General features: G+C 41.4%; 2 protein-coding genes and 1 long non-coding RNA gene across 3 annotated transcripts in view; 2 read left to right on the top strand and 1 right to left on the bottom strand.

Annotated features, from left to right (window-relative positions):
• The first annotated feature begins 1,905 nt into the window (after window positions 1-1,905).
• psme3ip1 (proteasome activator subunit 3 interacting protein 1) lies at window positions 1,906-12,955 on the top strand. Its single transcript, XM_071542420.1, has 9 exons — window positions 1,906-1,968; window positions 4,219-4,273; window positions 4,447-4,578; window positions 4,776-4,874; window positions 5,889-6,011; window positions 9,521-9,659; window positions 10,412-10,497; window positions 11,615-11,845; window positions 12,445-12,955. Exons 3-9 carry the CDS (start codon window positions 4,452-4,454, stop codon window positions 12,447-12,449), a joined length of 810 nt encoding a protein of 269 aa, XP_071398521.1. The 5' UTR covers window positions 1,906-1,968; window positions 4,219-4,273; window positions 4,447-4,451; the 3' UTR covers window positions 12,450-12,955.
• Window positions 6,021-9,455, top strand: LOC139663703 (uncharacterized). The gene is made up of 3 exons (XR_011696727.1): window positions 6,021-6,999; window positions 7,969-8,005; window positions 9,389-9,455. It is a non-coding gene; the product is annotated as an uncharacterized lncRNA (long non-coding RNA).
• Window positions 12,956-16,112: 3,157 nt separating the features above from the next.
• cpne2 (copine II) overlaps window positions 16,113-20,824 on the bottom strand; it is a 57,477-nt gene continuing 52,765 nt past the window's right edge. Inside the window, exon 16 of the mRNA XM_071542424.1 lies at window positions 16,113-17,337. Within this exon, the coding sequence (XP_071398525.1) occupies window positions 17,230-17,337 (108 nt within the window). The 3' untranslated portion in view covers window positions 16,113-17,229. The remainder of the gene's footprint in view (window positions 17,338-20,824) is intronic.

The raw sequence follows: 20,824 nt of genomic DNA, 5'->3' as shown, positions 1-20,824 counted from the left end.
TGTCCTGTCCTGTGTTAATCAAAAGACTGTGATAGAGTCCATTGAAACTGCACATAATTAAGTAGCCTACTGTGGGAGCAACATCCTACCACCTGTTTGTCTGTCACTCTGTCATTAACTGTTGCTTGGACTGCACGTAGAGTCAATAGTATACTAGTATGCTATTAAACACTCCACTCCAGCAAACTCCTAAAATGATTTTGAGTGGTTTCCTCCACAACAGCCTTCAGTAAATGTACCCTAATAATTTGCATAATTTAGGACTATGAGAATTATATATATATTTGGATGTCAGGGATAATTTTTCTTAGAAACAACAAAAGGATAGTCCAACCACACAAAGCCAAGTCACCGGCTCAGTGGTTGATTATTATTAACAATAATAATAATAATAATAATGATAATAAGCATAGCAAAGAGATATAAAGACAAATAAAAAAGTGAAGGTAGGCTACTGATAAAATAAGCATAGCAAAAAGACAAACAAATGATAAATACAACAATCTTCTAGGAAACTTAAAAAAATCAATAATGAACGAGGCAAACTTGGCTAAAATCAGACCAGGATTAAAGGTTAGCTTTCCGATAAAAGTATGTTTCTAGGAGTGATTTAAAGATGATATCGACTTTGCTAGGCATGAATGATGACCTCAGTGTCTTTCAAATTTAAAACAGGTGTAACAACTCTACCTGTTACTGTTTAAACAACTTGGTGTTCACCTCCTGCCTAGGAGGTAGTACATAGTGCTGGGCGATATGACTTAAAATTGGCATTACAATGTTTTTGGCTCAAATGATGATATTCAATATGCCTTGACATTGTCATGTTAAAAAAACAAAACATGAAAATACTTATAGGCTAAGTGGATTCAGTAACAGAGCCATTACAATTGTAAACCAAAGCTTTTTATTGCAAAGATATAGCCAATACGGTATGGTATCATGATACAGCATCATATCACCCATCTTTCTCAACAGTATAGATGAGGACTAAGACCTAATCCTTAACTAAATGAAAAGCCACTTCAAACATAACCTGTTTTCACTTACTGTCCTCTCCTATGGCATGCAACTGAACACTGAAGCTGTCAACGTTTAGCAGCACCATGCTTTGGCTGGGGAGAGGGATTTGTGGTCCCACAGCATTTGATACATACTCCAATAACAATGGTTTGTTCAGTAAATACAACGAATTGTGTATTAGTCTGTGTTGCTGTCTGTGGGACAGAGGTATTGTGCATAATCTTTTTCCAAATGATTTATAGGCTACTGGCCGATTGCGTCGATGGATTTACTCCAAACACCGACTTGACAGCAGACTGACTGACTGACATTGTTCTCTGAAGCAAGGGCAAGAGTCACATGATAGTAGGACAGACTCGGTTAGGCTGACATGGTTGAGGTTAGGTTCAGCATGTTTTATTAAATTGCAAGAAATACGTTAAAGAGAGACAAGCAGTTAAGTGAATTAGCCGAGTGGTTTCCTCTTTTCCTTTGAAAACTCTGATAAGATGACACGATAAGCATCAAGTGGTGCAGAAGAAGATTCTTACATTTTTCCATTCAACCGGCTCCAATGTAGGCTATGCGGAAGAGGATTAGGGCCACATGTGAAAAATGTATTGAGTTCTGAGATTAATCTCAGAAAATTTTCAGATGTGGTGAGAAGTGAAAATTCTGAGTTTAAAGTCAGAATTCTGACCATTTTTTCCTCAATAAATTTTCTAGATATGCTAGATATAAATTATGTTACCTAATGAATTTTTTTCAGCCGGTGGGTGACAGCGCTAAAGCTTCAGATCCTCTAGTCTGCCGGAAATTAAAGACAAGAAGAAGAAGAAGCAGCACGTCGCGGTCGGAACCAAGGAGGTTTTATAGGCGGAACTGTTGTCGCTGACGAATTGCGGCGAACCGTATTTACAGTGACACGAAACTTCATTGGCTGGGATAACGAGCTAGCCGAGCTTGGTAAGTTTCTCTTCAATTCTGACACTCAAAATGATTTTAAATAGCCCTATGCTAAACATCAAGTCTACTCGCGTGCATAGTTAATTGTGCACCTACAAGTATGACTTTTACAACAGGACACGATATTCGGCAACTGACAGTGGTGACAATTTGTTAGCTTGGACGCTAAGCTAACATTAGCCGGTCAGTATAGCAACATAAGGCTGTGATGCACCGTTTTACCGTTTGACCACCTAACGTTAACACACAGCAGTGGTGCTCGTATCTCGCAGTTGCAGAGGTGGCCATGTAGCCATTTATTGATAAGCTGTTCTGTTGTCAGCTAGTGTATCCTCCATCTGCAGTGACTAATCTGCCGAAGGGTTTTCCGGCTAACGTTAGCTTTCAATGTGGATGCTTTGCTGACAGACAGGCCCGATGCAAATGAAGAGCTTATTAATATTACGGATGCACAGAGCGGTTCTCTGACTCGATTGTCATCACATGTCGGTTCAGTTATGGTATTAAAACGATTTTCCTGAACTGTCGTTGATCACGGGAGGCTCGTTTATTACGGCGTACTGCAGTTTGTCAGTGCCTTGTGATAGTTTAAGATGACCACAAGGGAGAGCCATAATCCTAGAGATTAAGTTCATTTTTCTTCACCTTTTAAAACGAGCAGTGTTTAAAAAGACTGAAAAGCCTACTTAACAGAGCTTACTAAAGCCCCACAGAAGTGTCTCATCAGTTCAAGAAACCCTAAGCCTGACTAACCCTACTTCTATCTTGGAAACAACGGTGAATATAACAGATAAAAGGTAATGTAACAGATGATAACCAGCTTTTGGGCTCCTATCCCAACCATAATCGGCTTATAATAACCTTAATAAGAAATAACAACTGATGTGATGTAAACAAAGTTCATGTGACAATAGTGTGAAGCACAACATAACATTTTTCTATTAAAATTGAAATTTTATATCACAATCTGAAAGTGCCTATAAAGGAAAATACTGAAATGCAACAATGTTAACTAGCCTACAGTCTATATGAATGAAATGGTCAAGAGGCAAAACAGTCTTTCTCTTCAGGGAAGCATAATAGACATATCAGGCCTCTTTGCCACAACCAAACCTTTTACCACTGGTCATATGTGTAGTAAAGGCCTAAACTGTAAATTGGAATGTGCCACAGGCTACCATCCAGCTGTTTTCCAGTGTAGAGCTGCAACGATTAATCGATTAATCGATTAGTTGTCAACTGTTAAATTAATCGCCAACTATTTTGATAATCGATTAATCGGTTTGAGTAATTTTTTAAGAAAAATAAGTCAAAATTCTCTGATTCCAGCTTCTTAAATGTGAATATTTTCTGGTTTCTTTACTCCTCTATGACAGTAAACTGAATATCTTTTGGTTGTGGACAAAACAAGACATTTGAGGACGTCATCTTGGGCTTTGGGAAACACTGATTGTCATTTTTCACCATTTTCTGACATTTTATAGACCAAACAACTAATCGATTAATCGAGAAAATAATCGATGTCTGTTTTGCATTGGTCACATCCCAGTTTTCACTTCTCTTCCTGCAAGAATCCAACTTTGAGGAAAAAGACAATCTGAAGTTTTGATTCATTTTGTGATGAAATATCTATCCAATCTGACATTCCAGCATCAATAATAAGGGTTTTTACCAAATCTGTCTTTTTGTTTAGTGCTCTAATGGCGCTATTCTGACATTTAATTGGTTAGAATAGGGCAGATAAACAGAGAGGGTCATTCATTGCTGACGCTTCAGCTGCACAAAGATAGATAATTGTGGTCACATCAGTGCTCCTACATTAAATTGCCTGACTGCATGTTGGACATTTAATTTGCATTTGTGACTACAGTGGTTGCTCTTTAGTTCCCTGTGACTTGTTGACCTGTTCATGTTGCACAACAAAACACAGGGTGAATTTACTCAGACGCAAAGAGGAGTTATTTTATTAGAGCGGGGATGCGGTAGAACCAAGGAGGTTCTATGGTAGAACGCGGAGATTGCCGACGTCGGCTACCTTCTGAGATAACTCCGCCCACTTTACATCAGGTATCAGAAAAGTGCCAAACCGTTAAATCGATTTTTTTGAACGATCGGAGTATAATTGAATTTTCATATTTTGTATACAGTTTTTATATGCATTCAAGACCACAAATTACATATTTACAAGAAAATCACGGATTTGCCTTGCCAGGGGCTTTAAAGTTTGCTATCTGTGCATTTATTCAACAGATGCGTCGTCCATGAGTTGGAGTCTTAGGTGGTCTTGATTGGTAAACACACACAGGTAGGTATGGCTATGTATAAGTAGTCTATAGCAGTGGTTTTTCAAAGTTTTGCTCTGCAACACATATATTACTTAGGCTGTGACCAATCTTGAACAAAAAGCATACTTTTTTTGACCAATCATCAGAAGGGTGTGTGTGTGTGTGTGTGTGTGTGTGTGTGTGTGTGTGCCAGTGGTGATGTCAGGGGGAGGGGCAGCGGGTGTGGACCTGAGCAGGAAGTTTGTGTCGGAGGCAGAGCTTGATGAGAAGAGGAAGAAGAGACAGGAGGAATGGGATAAAGTTAGGAAACCAGACGACCCAGAGGGTAAGCACACACACACACACACAAATCCAGAAGACAGAACACAATGCATGCTATGCACCAGTAGTCTAATAAATATATATCTGTGTTGACATGTTGTTGTTGTTGTTGTTGTTGGTGTGTGTGTGTGTGTGTGTGTGTGTGTGTGTGTGTGTGTGTGTGTGTGTGTGTGTGTGTGTGTGTGTGTGTGCGCTCCTCAGAGGCCCCAGAGGAGGAGTATGACCCTCGTTCTCTCTTTGAGCGACTGCAGGAGCAGAAAGACAAGAAACAGGAGGAGTATGAGGAGCAATTCAAATTCAGTGGGTCTCTCTCTGGTTTTTATGTCTCTGTGTGTGCAGCTGTCTTTCTTTCTCAGTCTTTGTCTTTGAGACATCTTTAGGATTTTATCCCCGCTAGTTGTGCCCCCTCTCAACCCCCGACCCCTTCTTAACACTTCTGCTGTGCTGCCCTACCAAGGCAAAGAGCAGTCGCTTTGTTTTGTGTGTTATAAAGGTTGTTTGTTTATATCAAATCCTCATCATGACCTTCATGATGAGGATTTGATATAAACAAAAGCAATGCCCATAAATGCCACTGAATAATATACAGTCCACTTTTAATAATTTGAATTTGCTGAGATAGTTACCGCAGTTACCGCTCCTCGTCTTTGTAGGGTATCATGCATGACAAAACATTCAAATCTGGTAACACAGCTATATCCTACTGTTTTTGAGGATCAAACATTCTTTCCTATGATTGACTGTTCCATTGTATTTTGCAAGCCCATTGATTTCACACTCTGTGACTAATCACTTTAGATTTGTATTTGTTTTACAGATCATTTAGGAACATTCATTTATTAACAAATTCATTGCATTTGCATTCATCCCTGTACTACATTTACATCAACGTTAGTTAGTTTGGAGTATTTTGTTATCGCCTAATGTAACCTAATGGATAACATAAAAGAAAAGCCGAATAGAACCTAATTGAAAGCCAGCAAAAAGGATAATAAGTTGCAACCATCAATTCTATTCACACTGTTCCTACAAATGCTCCATTTTAATTATCCAAAGAATATTATTTGATTCTTGTTGCTATGCGTCCATAGGCTGTTATTTGTTTAGCCAGGCCCATAGCTGGCATGTTTCTGATTTCTTCTCTTCTCGTTTGTCAATGCTACTCATCCATGAATGTATACAACATTCATATTTTCTCTTTAGATGAAGGTGGCTCATGTAGGGATTTAAAACAGACTTTTATGGCTCGTTGTCTAAAGAATGCAATCACTCTACTACCGTGTGTTGAGAGCATGTTTGTTTCCATGGCGACAGAGAACATGGTGAAAGGATTGGACGAGGATGAGTCCCACTTCCTGGATGAGGTCTCCCGGCAACAGAGCCTGGTGGAGAAGCAGCGCAGGGACGAGGAGAAGCAGGAGCTGTTGGAATACAGAATATCCTTTATCCACGTGTTGTTTATATAAAAACGGACCTCCTCCTTTTGATTCGCCAGTGGTTCTGTAGCATGGCTTGCAAAAATCAGCTTATAATCTTGCAGCTCCACTGTGCTGTCCAGGATGGCAGAAGATAACTAGTTTTGCAGAAAAAAAACAGAAGCACTCACAACTGATGGAAAAATGCAAGTTCATAAGTAACACATTTTAACACAGATGTAAATGAGGAAACGGAGTACCATTTCACTGTGACTGCTAAAGCAATATTCACAAAAAAAACACTGTCATACTAAATACTGAAACACAAATACTGAAACTGCTCAATCTTTCCATTGCAGAACAATAAGTGGATCGAAGAGCTTATTTGTCAAAAAGACCATGCATATCCCATTAACGATAAACCCTAAAAAAAATCTACTGTTAACCCTAAATCTCGCCTAAACCTAACATCCAATATTATCTTAATTCTAAATGAATCCATAAACTGGCCATAAGTAAGCCTTTTATTCCCCTGTAGCACAAAATGACATTAATATACCTGCAGGGGGTTGATAGGGTTGTTAATCAATACCAATGATTGAAAAATGACTGGTGGCTAAGCCAGAGACCTGTCAATGTTGATGCAGTTACTACTGGTCGCTGATAGAAGGTGATAGAGGTCAATAGACTACTTAATGCACCTCTAATATGTCAGGCGACCTCATAGAAACCAGAAAGATGTCCTTGCAAGATAAGAACATGTTTTTTTTTTAATTCATGTGGAAAATGTGGATATTCCGTCAGGTTTGCACCTGTCCAATAAGTGTGGGTCTGCTGAGTTATAATGGGATCAAAGAGCAGAGAGGATAGGACTGAACTACTGTTCTCTTTACTCCCATTACCAGGCGACTTGTCTCTGTCTCTCCTTCTCAACTTGAGAAGATGTCACGATGGATGATATGTGCATTTGTGCAAGAAGCCTAAGACTCCTTTTAGTCTAAGATGGACAGGTAAGGAGAAACAGATGCAGCAGCACAGCGTGAACTGGATTTTGAACCTGTCCAGGTGTGAATACTTGTTAGACTTATTAGCAGAAAAAGTTCCATGATGCCCTTTTGTCAACATTTTACTAATGAATTTGCCCTTTCAGAAGAGTAGGGATGCACAGAGTATTAGAATAATTAAAAATGCAGTATTCATTGCTGTAGTTTACACACTGTAAGAAGTTGCTATATTTTTTTTATCAAGAGTCCTTCTAAAGGAGGTATTGTGGTGCTGTGCAGATCCCTGGCCTGCTATTAAAATGCTATTCAGTTCAAACAGAGCAAATTGTAAGCATTGACATCCTTTTCCCCAAATGATATAATTATTAATTTACTGATGTCTTTTCCAGTGTTTAAAAAGGTTATTTTGAATGAACCATGTCCACATCCATTGCAATTCATATCACAATTGCAATTTGTGGCCATTAAATCACAATATGATGTATTGTTACAATTTTGCAGCAATATAGCGCAGTTTCACAGTAATTTTCCCAATAACCCCCTTGCTGCTTGGCTTAGCTTTTTTAGGTAATTTTGTGTACTTGATGCTAGCTTCAACAGTTTAGGAACACACATGGGAATCTCTTAGTTCATGCTATGATAATGTATGATAAGCAGCTTTATGTGTGTTGGCAGAGGCAGACACCTCTCCGCCTTAGTCAAGCTCCTGCTGGGACCGCACCATGCATACATTACACACACACACACACACACACACACACACACACACTGGGCGTCCTCTATATATGCCCATCATTATGTACAATATACAACACTATGCTATCTAACTCCTGCATGCACATAAACTCAGTTAAAGATAATGTATGTTGTGCACCTTTAGCAAGTATGTGGTGTTTCTATCAAATTTTGTTGCATATTGGTTTTGTCCTTGTCAGTTGTGCCTCAAGCTCTGCTCCATGTGTCACTACTTTACAGCACATGGTGGCATGGTCCGCATAGCAGAGGAAAATAGGTATATGCATTCATACACACTCATTGGCAAAAGTGAATGTACACAGTGTGCATTTCTGTGTCTTTGTGGTCTCTTTTCCTCTGTCTGTCTTTCTGTGGCTTGCTCTATATACGCACCACTATATACACTGTATCTTTTTCTGTCTCTCTTCCTCTGCATTAGAGTTGTCAACTATCCCTTAGCTGTAATATGGAATTGTCCTGTAATGATAAGAAAAATGTTCCATTCCTTAATATATTTGCTTGGGTAGATTGTTCTGCTGTTTTTCAATCTTACACACCGAAAGTACAAAATATTAGGAACGTCTTCCTGATACTGAGTTGCAGCACAATCCACATCTCAGTTGTCTCAAAGCTTATAAGCTTTATCTACATCTCCTCCTTTGTGATCGGTAGAGATTTAATAAGGGAAATCAATAAGGGATAATGGCTTTTTCCTGCATGCGCCTTATCAGTGTACTAACATTTTATGTTCAGTTTTAAGAATTAAAAATTCATGTTCTTCTTGCTGTCGGTTGAAAACCTTGTAGCTCCAGTTTTGGTGATTTTCATGTTTTCACTTCATTTGAAGATTATATGCTCTTCTATGAGTTGTTGGGTTTATGAAAACCTTTCAAAACCTATTACATAAACTTAAAGTCATGGTGGTCAAGCTGAGAGCTGACATTTTGGAGATACATGGTTTTCACCTGACAGCAGCAACTCTCTCCCAAAGCTATCAGGAATATATAAATATATGCATGAATTCTTAAAATTCAATGTTATTCTACCTAAAGTCAAAGTAGAAATGCTTGACCATATGAAAATCTTACATGTCCACCATCTACGCTATTAGATTTTCCATTGTTGAAGTTCACAACCGTCTGTTTAGTTTTTACTTATCTCCCTCTCTAGCCCTCTCTCTGTGTCTCTCTTCCCATCTTTGTCTCTGCTGACAGACAGGTCTCTGTCAGACAGGTTCGTCTGCAGATGGGGGAGAGAATGGGTTGTCGTGGAAACTGTATCGTAGGCTGGTAGCTACGGCGACGGTTTGAAGCACTCATTTGCCGCTGTGAACATAAAGCACATGCACGCATACACACACACAGTCACACACCTTACTTATCGCAGTGAAAACTCAGGACGGATCGCCTTTACATCGGGTACATCGTCCTACCGCTCGTCTGGCCTAGTTCATGTCTCCCGAGTCCTGATCTCTATCTCTCTCGTCTCACTTTATTTGCTCTGTCTTTTTGCCTCTCTCTCTTTACTACATCTCTGCCCTATTTCATGTCTCCTGAGCTCTTTCAAACTCTTGTCCTTGTTTTTGGGTCTCTCTATCTCTCTCTCGGTCTGTCTCTCTGGAGTTTTTCTTAGCTTTGTGGAACTGTGTCACTTTTTCCAGGACAGTGACGGAGCGAATTCGTAGCTCTCCCTGAAGAGAGTGGAGAGTGTAAACTGTAGAATGGACCGAAGTTTCTCAAAGTCTGGTCCCCGGACTTTCACGTTTTACTCTCCTTAACCCTGTGCCGCCACAGCGCTCTAGTGAAGCGGGCAGCCACCGAGAGCCGCCGAGAGCCTGAAAAGAAGGCCGGGCCCAAACCACTAGGGGCGGAGCAACGGACCAGCCACCTGTCTCAGGCTCATCTATTGGCTGGAGCTGTTAAGAGACGCAGGTACGCACACAGACACACATCCTTGTAAGTAAATACTGTATTTGAACCCACTCAGTAAACAAAGGGTTCAAGTAGGTTTTTCCAGTGTCTGGAAACTTGTGTGTCCTTTAAACAAGTTAGCAGTGCCCTGGTGCAATATCGAGCCTGCTCTTGTCTTTGGTAGGTCTGCTAATACACACACACACACACACACACACACACACACACACACACACACACACACAGACACAGACACACAGAACTTGTTTGGAGGTCTTGTGCTAGGCAAAATTGAAAGTACTCTGCATGACATCGGAGATTTCTTTTTCATTTAGATGGCAGAGTTTCCCATATATTGATTATACTTGGAAGCCTATCCTTGTTTTATATTCTTTTTGGGTGCTGTGATGCACTAAGCTTGCATTCAAACCTGGCGTATCTCATTGACATAGTTTAGAAAAAGCTAATTCTGTCAAGAAAAATCAGCAAAATCCTCTGTTGCACAGTAAGTGGAAGCAACAACAGCAGTTTGTTTGGGATAAATATAAGAAAGTAGAAAAAATATAAGAAGTCGCAATCTACATTAAGTGTGATTATTTATTACATAACCCTAACCCGTCAGTGCAGTGACCGCTTACACAAAGTTATCTCCTCCCTCTGTTCTCTCATCCAGTTCCTCCCAGCTGTCAGACAACAGCAAGAAGCAGAAGGTGGAGACTTAAAAAACCTCTCAGTCGGCACACTAATCTAACCTCTGCGGTTCTCTCCCGCAGCTTGTCCCAGTCGTCGGACGGCAGCAAAAAACAGAAGGTGGAGACGACGGCGACGACAGCGACAGGCAACGGAGACAGACACACAGGTGGGCTGCAGCCCGGGGGCCGAGCCGAGAAACATGTCCGACGGGGACAGAAATGTAGACGCGTCTTCCCGGAACCGCCGAACGACAGACTTATCAGAGCGAAAAAAGACAGACTCAGCTCGCTGCTCGACTGAGTGATGGATGGCCGGAACATGCGCTTTATTCCGCACTTTCTTCAGCACTCGAAGCTGGAATTGCCTTTTTAATAGGAAATGGTGACCCCCCCCCTCTCAAAGTGAAAGTCTCTTTGATGTAGCTTCAGTGGAACAAAGCTTATTCACATTTAGGCAATCCTGTCTCAGTGTCTTTCGTTTTGATAAGTTGATAAAAGTGGCGGTTTTCAAACTTTCTTTTTTTTTTTTCTTGCTACACACATTTCTCGTAATCCCCGACTGATTTCGCAGACCCGGCTTTTGGGTAAAAGTGAAATTGAAATTACTCATCTGCTAGTCTGTAGCATTTTTTTCAGTCCACCTGCTGTGGCAACATAGGCCCTGTTAAGCCAGTGGTGGGAACCCATGTGCCATGCAGTGCCATGCAGTGCCAAGAGCCTGCAGGTTTCCTCTCCAACCAATCACTACACCAGCTGATTTTACTGATTAGTTCCTCCTCTCTGGTTTAAGGTCTGCCGGCCAGTGAAATCACCCAGGCCACGTTCAAACCTTGCACCGTAGCGTTTGCTCCCAACGGTGTTGAGGTTCGTTTGATCCCGTGTGGTCCTGTATGGTTTGATCCAGTTCGGGGTGATTCTGCAATTTCCTTGGCTGCGTACAAAGGCCTGTCACGTGGCTGCGCAATTGGCTTAGAGAATTATTCGAGAACAACCCATAGCAAACGCTTCGTAACAGGACGTTCCACGTTCTACGTGTTTGGGCTATTGAACGCACCCCTACTGTAGTCTTTGGTTCAGCCCTTCATCGCACATGGCTGCCCATGGCTGTGTTAAGCTTTCGTTGAAACTAGTCTGTTGAAGCCAATGGGACGACGGTTATCTGCTCAAACCTGGCTGTACTCTCTCTCATTGTGTCTTGATGCCAACCTGCTCTTTTTAATTCCAGTTCTGAGAATATTCATGCTGCTGCCCACCGCCGCAGTAACCGTGTATTGTGCTGTTCAGAACAGGAGCGAGGAGCAGCGGCAGGAGGAGGAGGAGGAGGAGGAGGAGGAGCGGGGGGAGCTGAAGAACAGCGGACGCTCGCTGGCCTGACGGCGAAGAGCCCCTCCGCTCCCCTGGGCGCCGGCCGGGGCGTGCTGCACCTCCCGTCCGCGGCGGTGTGCGTCGGCGTCCTACCGGGTCTCGGGGCGTACTCCGGCAGCAGCGACTCCGAGAGCAGCTCGGACAGCGAAGGTAGCGTGGACGCAATCATCTCGCCGTACCCCCGGCACGGCAGGGCCTACAGATAGACACACACACACACAGACACACACACACACACACACACACACACACACACACACACACACACACACAGGTACCCAAAGTATCTTGGCTGAGAAGGCTATACATCCACATATTTATATACAGATACACACACACACACACACACACACACGTGAAAGAGACATACATGCAGGCCACACATACACACAGAAGTTCATATCATATTGTATTTTACAGATACATCAGTACTGACACATACACTGGCAGGCACACACTCACCTCACACACACCCCTTTAGCAATCTTTACTGTGTTCCTGTTGTTTTCACAGCTGTGAGTTTTACTGTTGCTCTTTGTCACCAGACAAAAATTCAGCCTAGAAATATTTATATATATTCCTAATAAATAGTAAACATTTGAACCGATATCTACGACTAAATCCCGTCAGATGAACTCAAATCTGTGTATCTATTTGTGGTTTTGGTATTGTGGCACTCAAACATGACGCCTCCACCCTTCCTTCCCCCCCCCCTCCCCCTCCCCCTCCTCCAATCGCATCTCACACAGTTTAAGCCGAGCAACCAATCCCGCCCAGCCTCTACCCCGACGACATCCCGCCCCCCCTGCCCCCCCACAACCCAAGCCACAGCGACTGCACGCTGTGCTATTGGCTGAGGGAACAGTGATTGACAGCTGTGGAGCAAGGAAGGAGACTGCTTAGACTGTGTCACATGATTCACACCTTTTAGCTATCAGCAGCAGAGGAGAGAAAGCCGGGGCAGGACGAGCCTCTCTCTTTTGGCTCAGACCAAGCGTCTGAGCGATTTGAGGGAAGAGTCATTGAGTGGTAAAAAAAAAAAAAATGTTTTTATTTGTGTTATGTCGTGTGTGTGTGTGTGTTTTGGGTTTTTTTTCTTCTTTAGTGCTTTGTTTAAATGTCCCACAGATCGATGATCTGTGGATAGAGTGCTGGACTGTTTTACAACAGACTGCTGCTGTCTCTACTACTGCTGGTGGTTTGAGCTGTCGCTTGTCAGTCAGACTCTGAGGAGAGATGAATAAAGAGCTTTCCCTTTTACCTGAGTCTGTTTACTCTGTGTGTGTGTGTGTGTGTGGGAGAGAGAGAGAGAAAGAGAGCGAGAGTTAGTGTATTTGAGTGACTGATGGTGTTTGTGGTCAGATGAATGTTTACATTCGGGTGCATTTCCTGATGAACAAAACATGAGATTATATTTGTAAGCCTTTTGTAGCACAGTTCTGACCTTTGCATGACTGTCCTAAATAGGGACAAATCAGACACTATGTGGTTTCCCTCGTTTTAGACGGCCATGAGAAGACCACATCTGTACCAAGAGTTAAAAATCATATTTTATGCCCGTGTCCTCCAGCCCATGATGTCTGGTAATTATCTGGTTAATTATCTGGTCTGGTGATATAACTAAAGTACTGGTACTGGCACTTTACCTGAGTATTTCCATATTGTGAGACTTAATAGTTTTACTCCACTACATTTCAGACGTAAATATTGTACTTTTTCCTCCACTAGATTTATCTGACGGCTGGAGTTACTAGTTACGTTGCAGAATAAGGTTTTACATGCAAAACATACAATAAGCTCATGAATTCTGTTGCATTGTTCGAGTTTAAACTCCCCAACAGTATATGGAGCAGTTAGACCGAAAACATTAAAATACTTCTTACAGGTTAATGCTTTAATAATGTAATACTCTGAAAGGGACCATTCAAAATGAGTACTTGTTCTTTTGATACTTAAGTGCATTTTACTGCTTACTGCTTTTAATACTTATATGGTTTTAGAAAAGTAAACTTTTGAATGCCACACTTTTACTTTCCATTATGCTATTGCTACTTTTACTGAAGTAAAGGATTTGAGTACTTTTTCCACCACTGGTTAAAAATCAGATCAGAGATCACTCTAATGTATGTGTAATGTACAGTAATGTTTAGAGATAAAAAAAATATATATTTTGCTGTCATACTGAAGTGAAGTCTGGAGTCTTAGGTGTTTGGAGACAAAGTTTAGCCCCATGTTGTGCCCAGGTGTGTCAGACTGATTTAAGTGGGTAGGTCTGTGACGTTTTTAAGTCAGGATAGCACCAGGCTCCCAAGGGTCCTCATTATGACTGAGTTCTGCCACCGGCCTTGACTCACTGAGGCGGGGAACGATGATCCGCTTTGTGCTCATGGTCAAGAGGCAGTCAAACAGGCGTTTGAACACTGGGGGGAGATGGCCAGAGGAAGGGGAGACTCCATCAGTCAGTTACTTTGTAGATACAAAGGTCAGTAATGAGCTTCAGTGGGTTTACACTGCACTTCATCTCTGCTAGAAGCAACCTGGAAAATTTGAAATATGCAAATGAACATTTTAATTTCAGTCCTTACTGTTTCACTCTCCTTATTTTGTGTTGCTTGCCCTCCTCTTAAAAAAGTGCTTAAATAGGTGATTTGAAAGATAACATTGATTTTGCCTGTGCATCTCGAGCTGCTCTCCGGTTTCTAAGGGGTTAAAAGATGTGAGATGTAGCGAGGAGCCAGACCTAGATGAGCCATAAATTTCATCAGTAAAAAAATTGGGCTAAAACAAAACTAATTTAGGTAATTGGATCCTGGGATGTGTGTTCAGCCTCATCAATAACCTGGCGGGAGAACTGGGCTACGGCTTGGTTGGGACAGGAAAAATGTGTCAAAGTCTCTCAGCGTCATTAAACAACAGAAGCAGTGTCGTTTTTGTAATGTTCCTAAATTGATAAAATGTCTCTGAAGCAGCAATCAAAGACGGTGTGATGTTCACAGCGGAAGATAGAGAGTGTGGTGAGATGTGTTCAGGGCCAGTTAACAAGGACCTCACTGTCTGAAGGCAGTTGAAGGAAATCTTAGTCACTGCCATCATACTGCCAGCTAACTGAGGTTTATTGGTTAAACTGACGGATACAGATGAATATCATTGGTATGGCAGTCAAAGGAGTTGCTATGGCGACGGACAACAAGGCCAAGGGGGAACATGCATAAAGAAAATATCATCCCAAGATTAGAGCCTTGAGGCACACCACACATAATCAGTGAATCGAAAGAAACTATCGCTAGTAGAAGACTTGATTATAAAAACATGTTAAAGGTAATCGGTCGTGTCGAAGGCTGCTGTGGGTCAAGCAGCAACAACACACAGCACTTGTTAGAATCTGCATACACTGATGGTTCATTCATTAACCTGAAACATGCTGCAGTACAGTAGTGTGATGTGGAAGAAAACCTGATGGAAATTTTTCACAAATTTGACTTCTCTCTGCCATTTGTAGGAGTTGCTTAGATACCATATTCTCCAAAATCTTTGAAATAGGTCTAGTTATTAAGGAATGATTTATCAAGGTAAAGTTTTTTTTTTATTCAGGAGATTGTTAACATTATGTTTTTTTACTACTGAGTATTATTTAAGTAGTCAGGAACAAAACTAGTGGAGGGAGAGCTATTCACAATAGAAAACCTGGTGTCTGGGGGCTGGGTGATGGTCTCATATGTGATATAAAGTCCTGCAGCGAAAATGGAATAAGTCCAGTCTGGGTCAATGTTCATCAGCAGGAAAAAAAAATGGAAAGCTTCATCTGATTGGTCTTCTCAACAGAAAAGGTCAGAAACAGCAATAGAAGAGAGAACACCACCAGCAGGGGCAGTCAGTAGTAAATACATATGGATAATAAAGATATGGTAAATAAAGACATTTCATTTTGTGATTATAGGAAGTAATTCCTACAGCTGGAAGTAATGGACATGAAGCTGGGTGGTTTTCCATCTACATTTCCTTTTAAGGCTGAATGTTTTCATCTATGCCTATCATGAATATGGGTTTTATACAGAAAATCTGCAACCCTATGTAACCCAAATTATGTTCATATTTCCATTTAAAACCAATCAATAGAGGAAACTGATGTACCTGCACCTCCAGTTTGAGTCCAGGTTCCAATTAGTTTTCTCTTCATTCATTTTAAAACCAGCCATGAAAAACAATCAGCGCTGGCTCACACAGGGTTAAAACATTTTTTTTTGCTCTGTGTGTGTATGTCTCTCTCTCTCTCTCTCTCTCTCTCTCTCACACACACACACACACACACACATCACTTCATTTTCCAGTTTATTAACCTGAGTATAGACATAGACACAACTTTAGAAAATTCATAGCAACAGGTTTAATACAAAGATACACAACAATACACGTCGTAGTACAACTAAGTACACAATTTAGCACTGCATAAAAGGTACATTAAAAACATGTCATAAACATTGGCTTGTCAGAACATAAGTAACATCATATAAATATACATTCGATATATGCATGTCAGAAACTCCTCTTCCGATTCCGTTCCACTTTAGGAAACTCTTAACGCAACCACACATCAACACTTCTTCTCCAGTCCGCTGAATCTCATCGTTCCATATTTACAAAATCAGATAGATAGATCATTTTGGAAAAAAATAAATAAATACAAATCATGCGTTTGTGATCGTCAGCATCGTTTTGTAAACAGTGAGTAGATATTGGCGACATGCAGGGTGAACCGAGGTCTTAAGCAGAGTCACTGACATACAAGGATTTTTGCAAAGCTACCAGAATCGGCCCCCGCACTCCGATTCAGTGGCGGAGTACGTATCCCTCATCTATCCTGTGTTAGTGCTGCAGCTGCCTATTCCTCCTCTGATTTCTCTCATCTAGAATCAAAAACCTCTCAAGACGACTCGGGAGATCAAAATCGCGGTTTTAAAAATTGAAAAAAAATTCCTCTTCCATCCTCCGAGAAAACACCCTCCATCTGATCCGGCGTCTTTTAAAGGATCCGTATGACAAAGTGCATTCCGACCACTGATATATTTCAACTTAGGAGTGACTTTACACCGAGGAGTTGTATGTATCACATGGTTATCAATCACATAACACACACATGCATGAAGCGAGAATTCTAGCTCCTGATAAATCGAGTTTTCATACTCTGGAAAAAAGGCCGATATATATATATTTTTTTTTCCTGCATATCGATGAAAACCTGCCATCGCTGTAGACATGCAAGGTCCTTTATATATTATTATCATATTTCTCACTGAAGAAACGGATGGAATCACACTGGAGAGCGGACCGAACATTACTCATTTTCAAATATAATGCTGGGGACGTCTTCGACTTTTTGATTTTCTGTCCGCGAATCGTTTTTGTTCACATTTGTTCACAGCTGATGTAGACTCTCTCGCCGTGGATTGTTTTGCCGTATATGAGAAGAGAGAGGTTTCGTTGGAGATATTGTACAGCATATGGGCTCCGGTGTGTGAGCGAGGGGGGCCTCTCACTCACTCGGGGGCCGGCTTGTTGGGCGACAGATTCCGCTGTTTAAAGTACTGGGTGACCTGCTGAGGCAGCTCGGCCAGCACCGACTTGGCCAGGGTCTCCTTGGGCGCCTGGGGAAAACACACACATGTAGAGAGAGAGAGAGAGAGAGAGAGAGAGGAGAGAAGAAGAAGAAGAAGTAAGAGAGAGTTATTTTAGGTTGGATAAGTTAAGGTAAGTAGAGTATATCCAGAGTTTCCTCTCAAACTTCCCTAGCTATGTGGGGAGAAAAGTCAGTGTGCTGCATTAGCTGCAAAATGGGTTAATTGTTGTCATGCTTTGAGGGAACGAGGCAACACAGATGGATGGAAAATATGAAGAATATGTATTAATGTATATTCCCAGAAAAGCTCTATATTTATAATGGCTATTATATTTTGCCGATTCACAGAAATACTTATAGTCAGTGGAGAGTGGATAGTAGGGGGGTCTGAATACACTGAACACACACACACACACACACACACACACACACACTGATACATGGGAGGGGTTGGGATTCATTATCTATGTTGGTTAATTGATGATTCAATTCTAGTTATATGCTTTGGCAATATTGTTTGTTTTTAAACTATCATGCCAATAAAGCAAACTGAATTGAATTGAACTGAACTGAACTGAATTGAGAGAGGCATGAGTACACATCTGTGAATACACTGTTCCACACATACACAGCTACACACACACACACACACACACTCTGGCATAATCACAGATGCAAACAAATGCACACTTTTAAACAGTATATTGCCTACTAAACATGCAAAAAACATTCAAACACATTCATATTGAGTTGAATAAGAGTGTGTTATTTAGCTCAATATGAGTTGAATAACACACTCTTATTGTATGGGTGTATGGGTAAATTCCAAAAGAGCAGCAGCTCCATGTGCAACGCCCTTTGGAACCTAAATATGGCGAATTTTCCAGCGTTGATAAGTGTGGATTTTTCCAGTGGCAATTATTTTGAGGTGACAAGTGTTGATTGGAGAGCTGCTCGTCCACTTATAGAGCTGCTATGGCTCCGGGTTGGCTTTTCACAACCATCTAAAAGTGTGAACTCAGGGTGTGGACTTACAGAAAACACTGGCACAGTGCTGATGTTTGTCCTCGCAGAGCAACATGAACTCTGATGCTGCCGCTGCTGTGGAGCTGGTAATTGTAACTGGGCACTCTGAAGTGTAGATGGCATGGTAACTTCAAATACTTTGTGCCCGAGATCTATGGGAGCTGATGAAAGCTAGAAAAACCTCTAAATCCCCCTTTCCTCTTTTGCCAAAAATGTTGCCATGGCAGCCGGCAACCTAGGCTACATATGACGACAACAATGACAATAATAGACACCATCCATCCAGTAAAAATGAGGAGATTTGAACTAACAGAAACCATGACTATGCTCATGCTTGAGCTAAATGCTTGACCAATATGTTTTCACTGGTGGTACTAATATGGTATGAAATCATGTAGTGTAGATTGGGCTTCAAATTTTGTTTAGTTTTGTTTGTTCTGAATGCCACACATTAATATTTCATTTTCTTTTTACCTGAGCAAAACATACTGGTGAAGCTGATTGGTCTCATAATTGGAATACAACATATTTCATCCCTGAAACAACCAATGGTGTTTGTTTCTGATTAGTGATTGATTTATTGGCTCTTGGAACAACGGCAAATACCAGCATCATGCTTTCGCAGTAATGACAATTTTCTCTCACTTTACCTTTAACCCTTCCAGCCTCCGTCATAAAGATTTCAATGAATCACCGTCTGTATTGATTCATCTTCTAACGCATTGCAACCCAAGTTACCTAAAGTTACGCAACAGGCTATTTTGAATGCAACGTTCCTGAGTCACTGGGAATCACATATGCTATCAAACGACTTCATCGCTAGGCAGAATGCAACAGCTGGTCTCCTCGTGAAAGTGGAAAAGAAGAAGAAGAAGAAAACAGTTAATGCATGTGTTGACTTTATCCATTAGTGACTTCTACCGTACTGTCTGGTGTACAAGCGCACACTGGATTTCTCTTATGCAGGACTCTGTGCAGCCTAGAGAGCACATACCGTAATTCCCCTAAGCGCTGTGCATTGCAAAAAGCGTCAAACACAAACAAACCAACAAACACATAGAGCCTAGATCTTCTAAAGGTGCTTCTAAAGGTGCAAAAATGACAATATCTTAGCCATATTTTCTCTCTATATGTATGTATATGACGCTATCATCTGAATGATTGAGATGTAATCCGATCATATTCTATATTCGTATACTGTATATCTTGCCTATCAGATATCTGTGGCCTTGAAAAAGACTCGACTCATTATGGTCGTGGTCTCCATTTCCTTTGGTCTTGACTTGGACACCATTTTAAATCCAAGCTACAATCAATATAGATTATAACTTCTAATATAACTTAATTGATAGCTAATAACTTCTATTACAACAGTTCAAAGTTCAAATGAAGATAACTTGTGCTAGAAGTTAACCAGTCAACATAGCTCATCACTTTACTTCACTCTCATTAATCTGCTCTCTTTATTTCCCTCTCTTTTTCTCTGCGTCACTGTATGAGAGAGGAAGAGTCCTCTCTCTATCTCTCTCTCTCTCCCTGCCAACCTTTATTTCTCCCTCTTTATGCCTTTATCTCTCTCTCTCTCTCTCTCCATTGCTTTCTCTCACCCTCCCATCCAGAAACTGGAGCGAAGCCAGAAAACACTGTCTGTTCCTCCCACCGCTGAGGAAGTCAGCTCGCCCACTACCAGCCCACACACACACACACACACACACACACACACACACACACTATGAACCGAGCCCGCACATGCACAGCCTACAAATGTGCACACACACACATACACACACTCAGCAGCCCATGCACACATATAGCACACATGTGCGAACACACATGTAAATACTTTGTACATGTATGTTCACCTAACACGAGCAAAGACACACACACACACACACACACACACACACACATACAGCACACCGTCTACATGGTATCTACTCTGAGCCAGATAGATAGGCAGCATGCATCATCTAGCCACGCCAAAATCTGTATGTGTGTGTGTGTGTAGCTACAATCTGACTAGCAACAGGCTGCCATTTGGTAACACAGCCAGACATAGATGGGCTGACATCATATCATTAGGTAATGCCTCTATCACAGAAACTAAAATGGAGTCAAACTGACATTGCTAATCACATCAGCGAGTCAAAACACTGGCTTAGCTGGCATCAGGGCAACTGGAGACTGAAAGACGTCAGACTGCACTCAACTGCAACAAAACACTTGTTGGACTTTTGAAATGGTTCACTCTGATTTTGAGTTCAGTGTTCATTAGTTCAGAGAGAACCTCTCCTATAATGCAAGACAAGTAGAACTATGTAAAGAGAATTTCTGGTGAAAGAAGGCTGCATGTTGTTTTTGAATATTCACGTTTGAATGCAGTCCTGTTAAGACTAGTGAATAGGCTTTGAAGAGAACTCTAGCCCCTTAAAAGGACAAAGGACTCAGGCAGGTGCCACATAGGATGCTTTGCTACACAGGACAGTGTC

This window comes from Centroberyx affinis, unplaced genomic scaffold (assembly GCF_046629955.1).
Source record: "Centroberyx affinis isolate AG114_WGS23_722 - 3 ecotype Tasmania unplaced genomic scaffold, CSIRO-AGI_Caff_v1 ptg004100l_1, whole genome shotgun sequence".
Taxonomy (NCBI): Eukaryota; Metazoa; Chordata; class Actinopteri; order Beryciformes; family Berycidae; genus Centroberyx; species Centroberyx affinis.
Note: the sequence above shows the minus strand (reverse complement) of the source record. Positions and strands in the feature narration are given on the sequence as shown.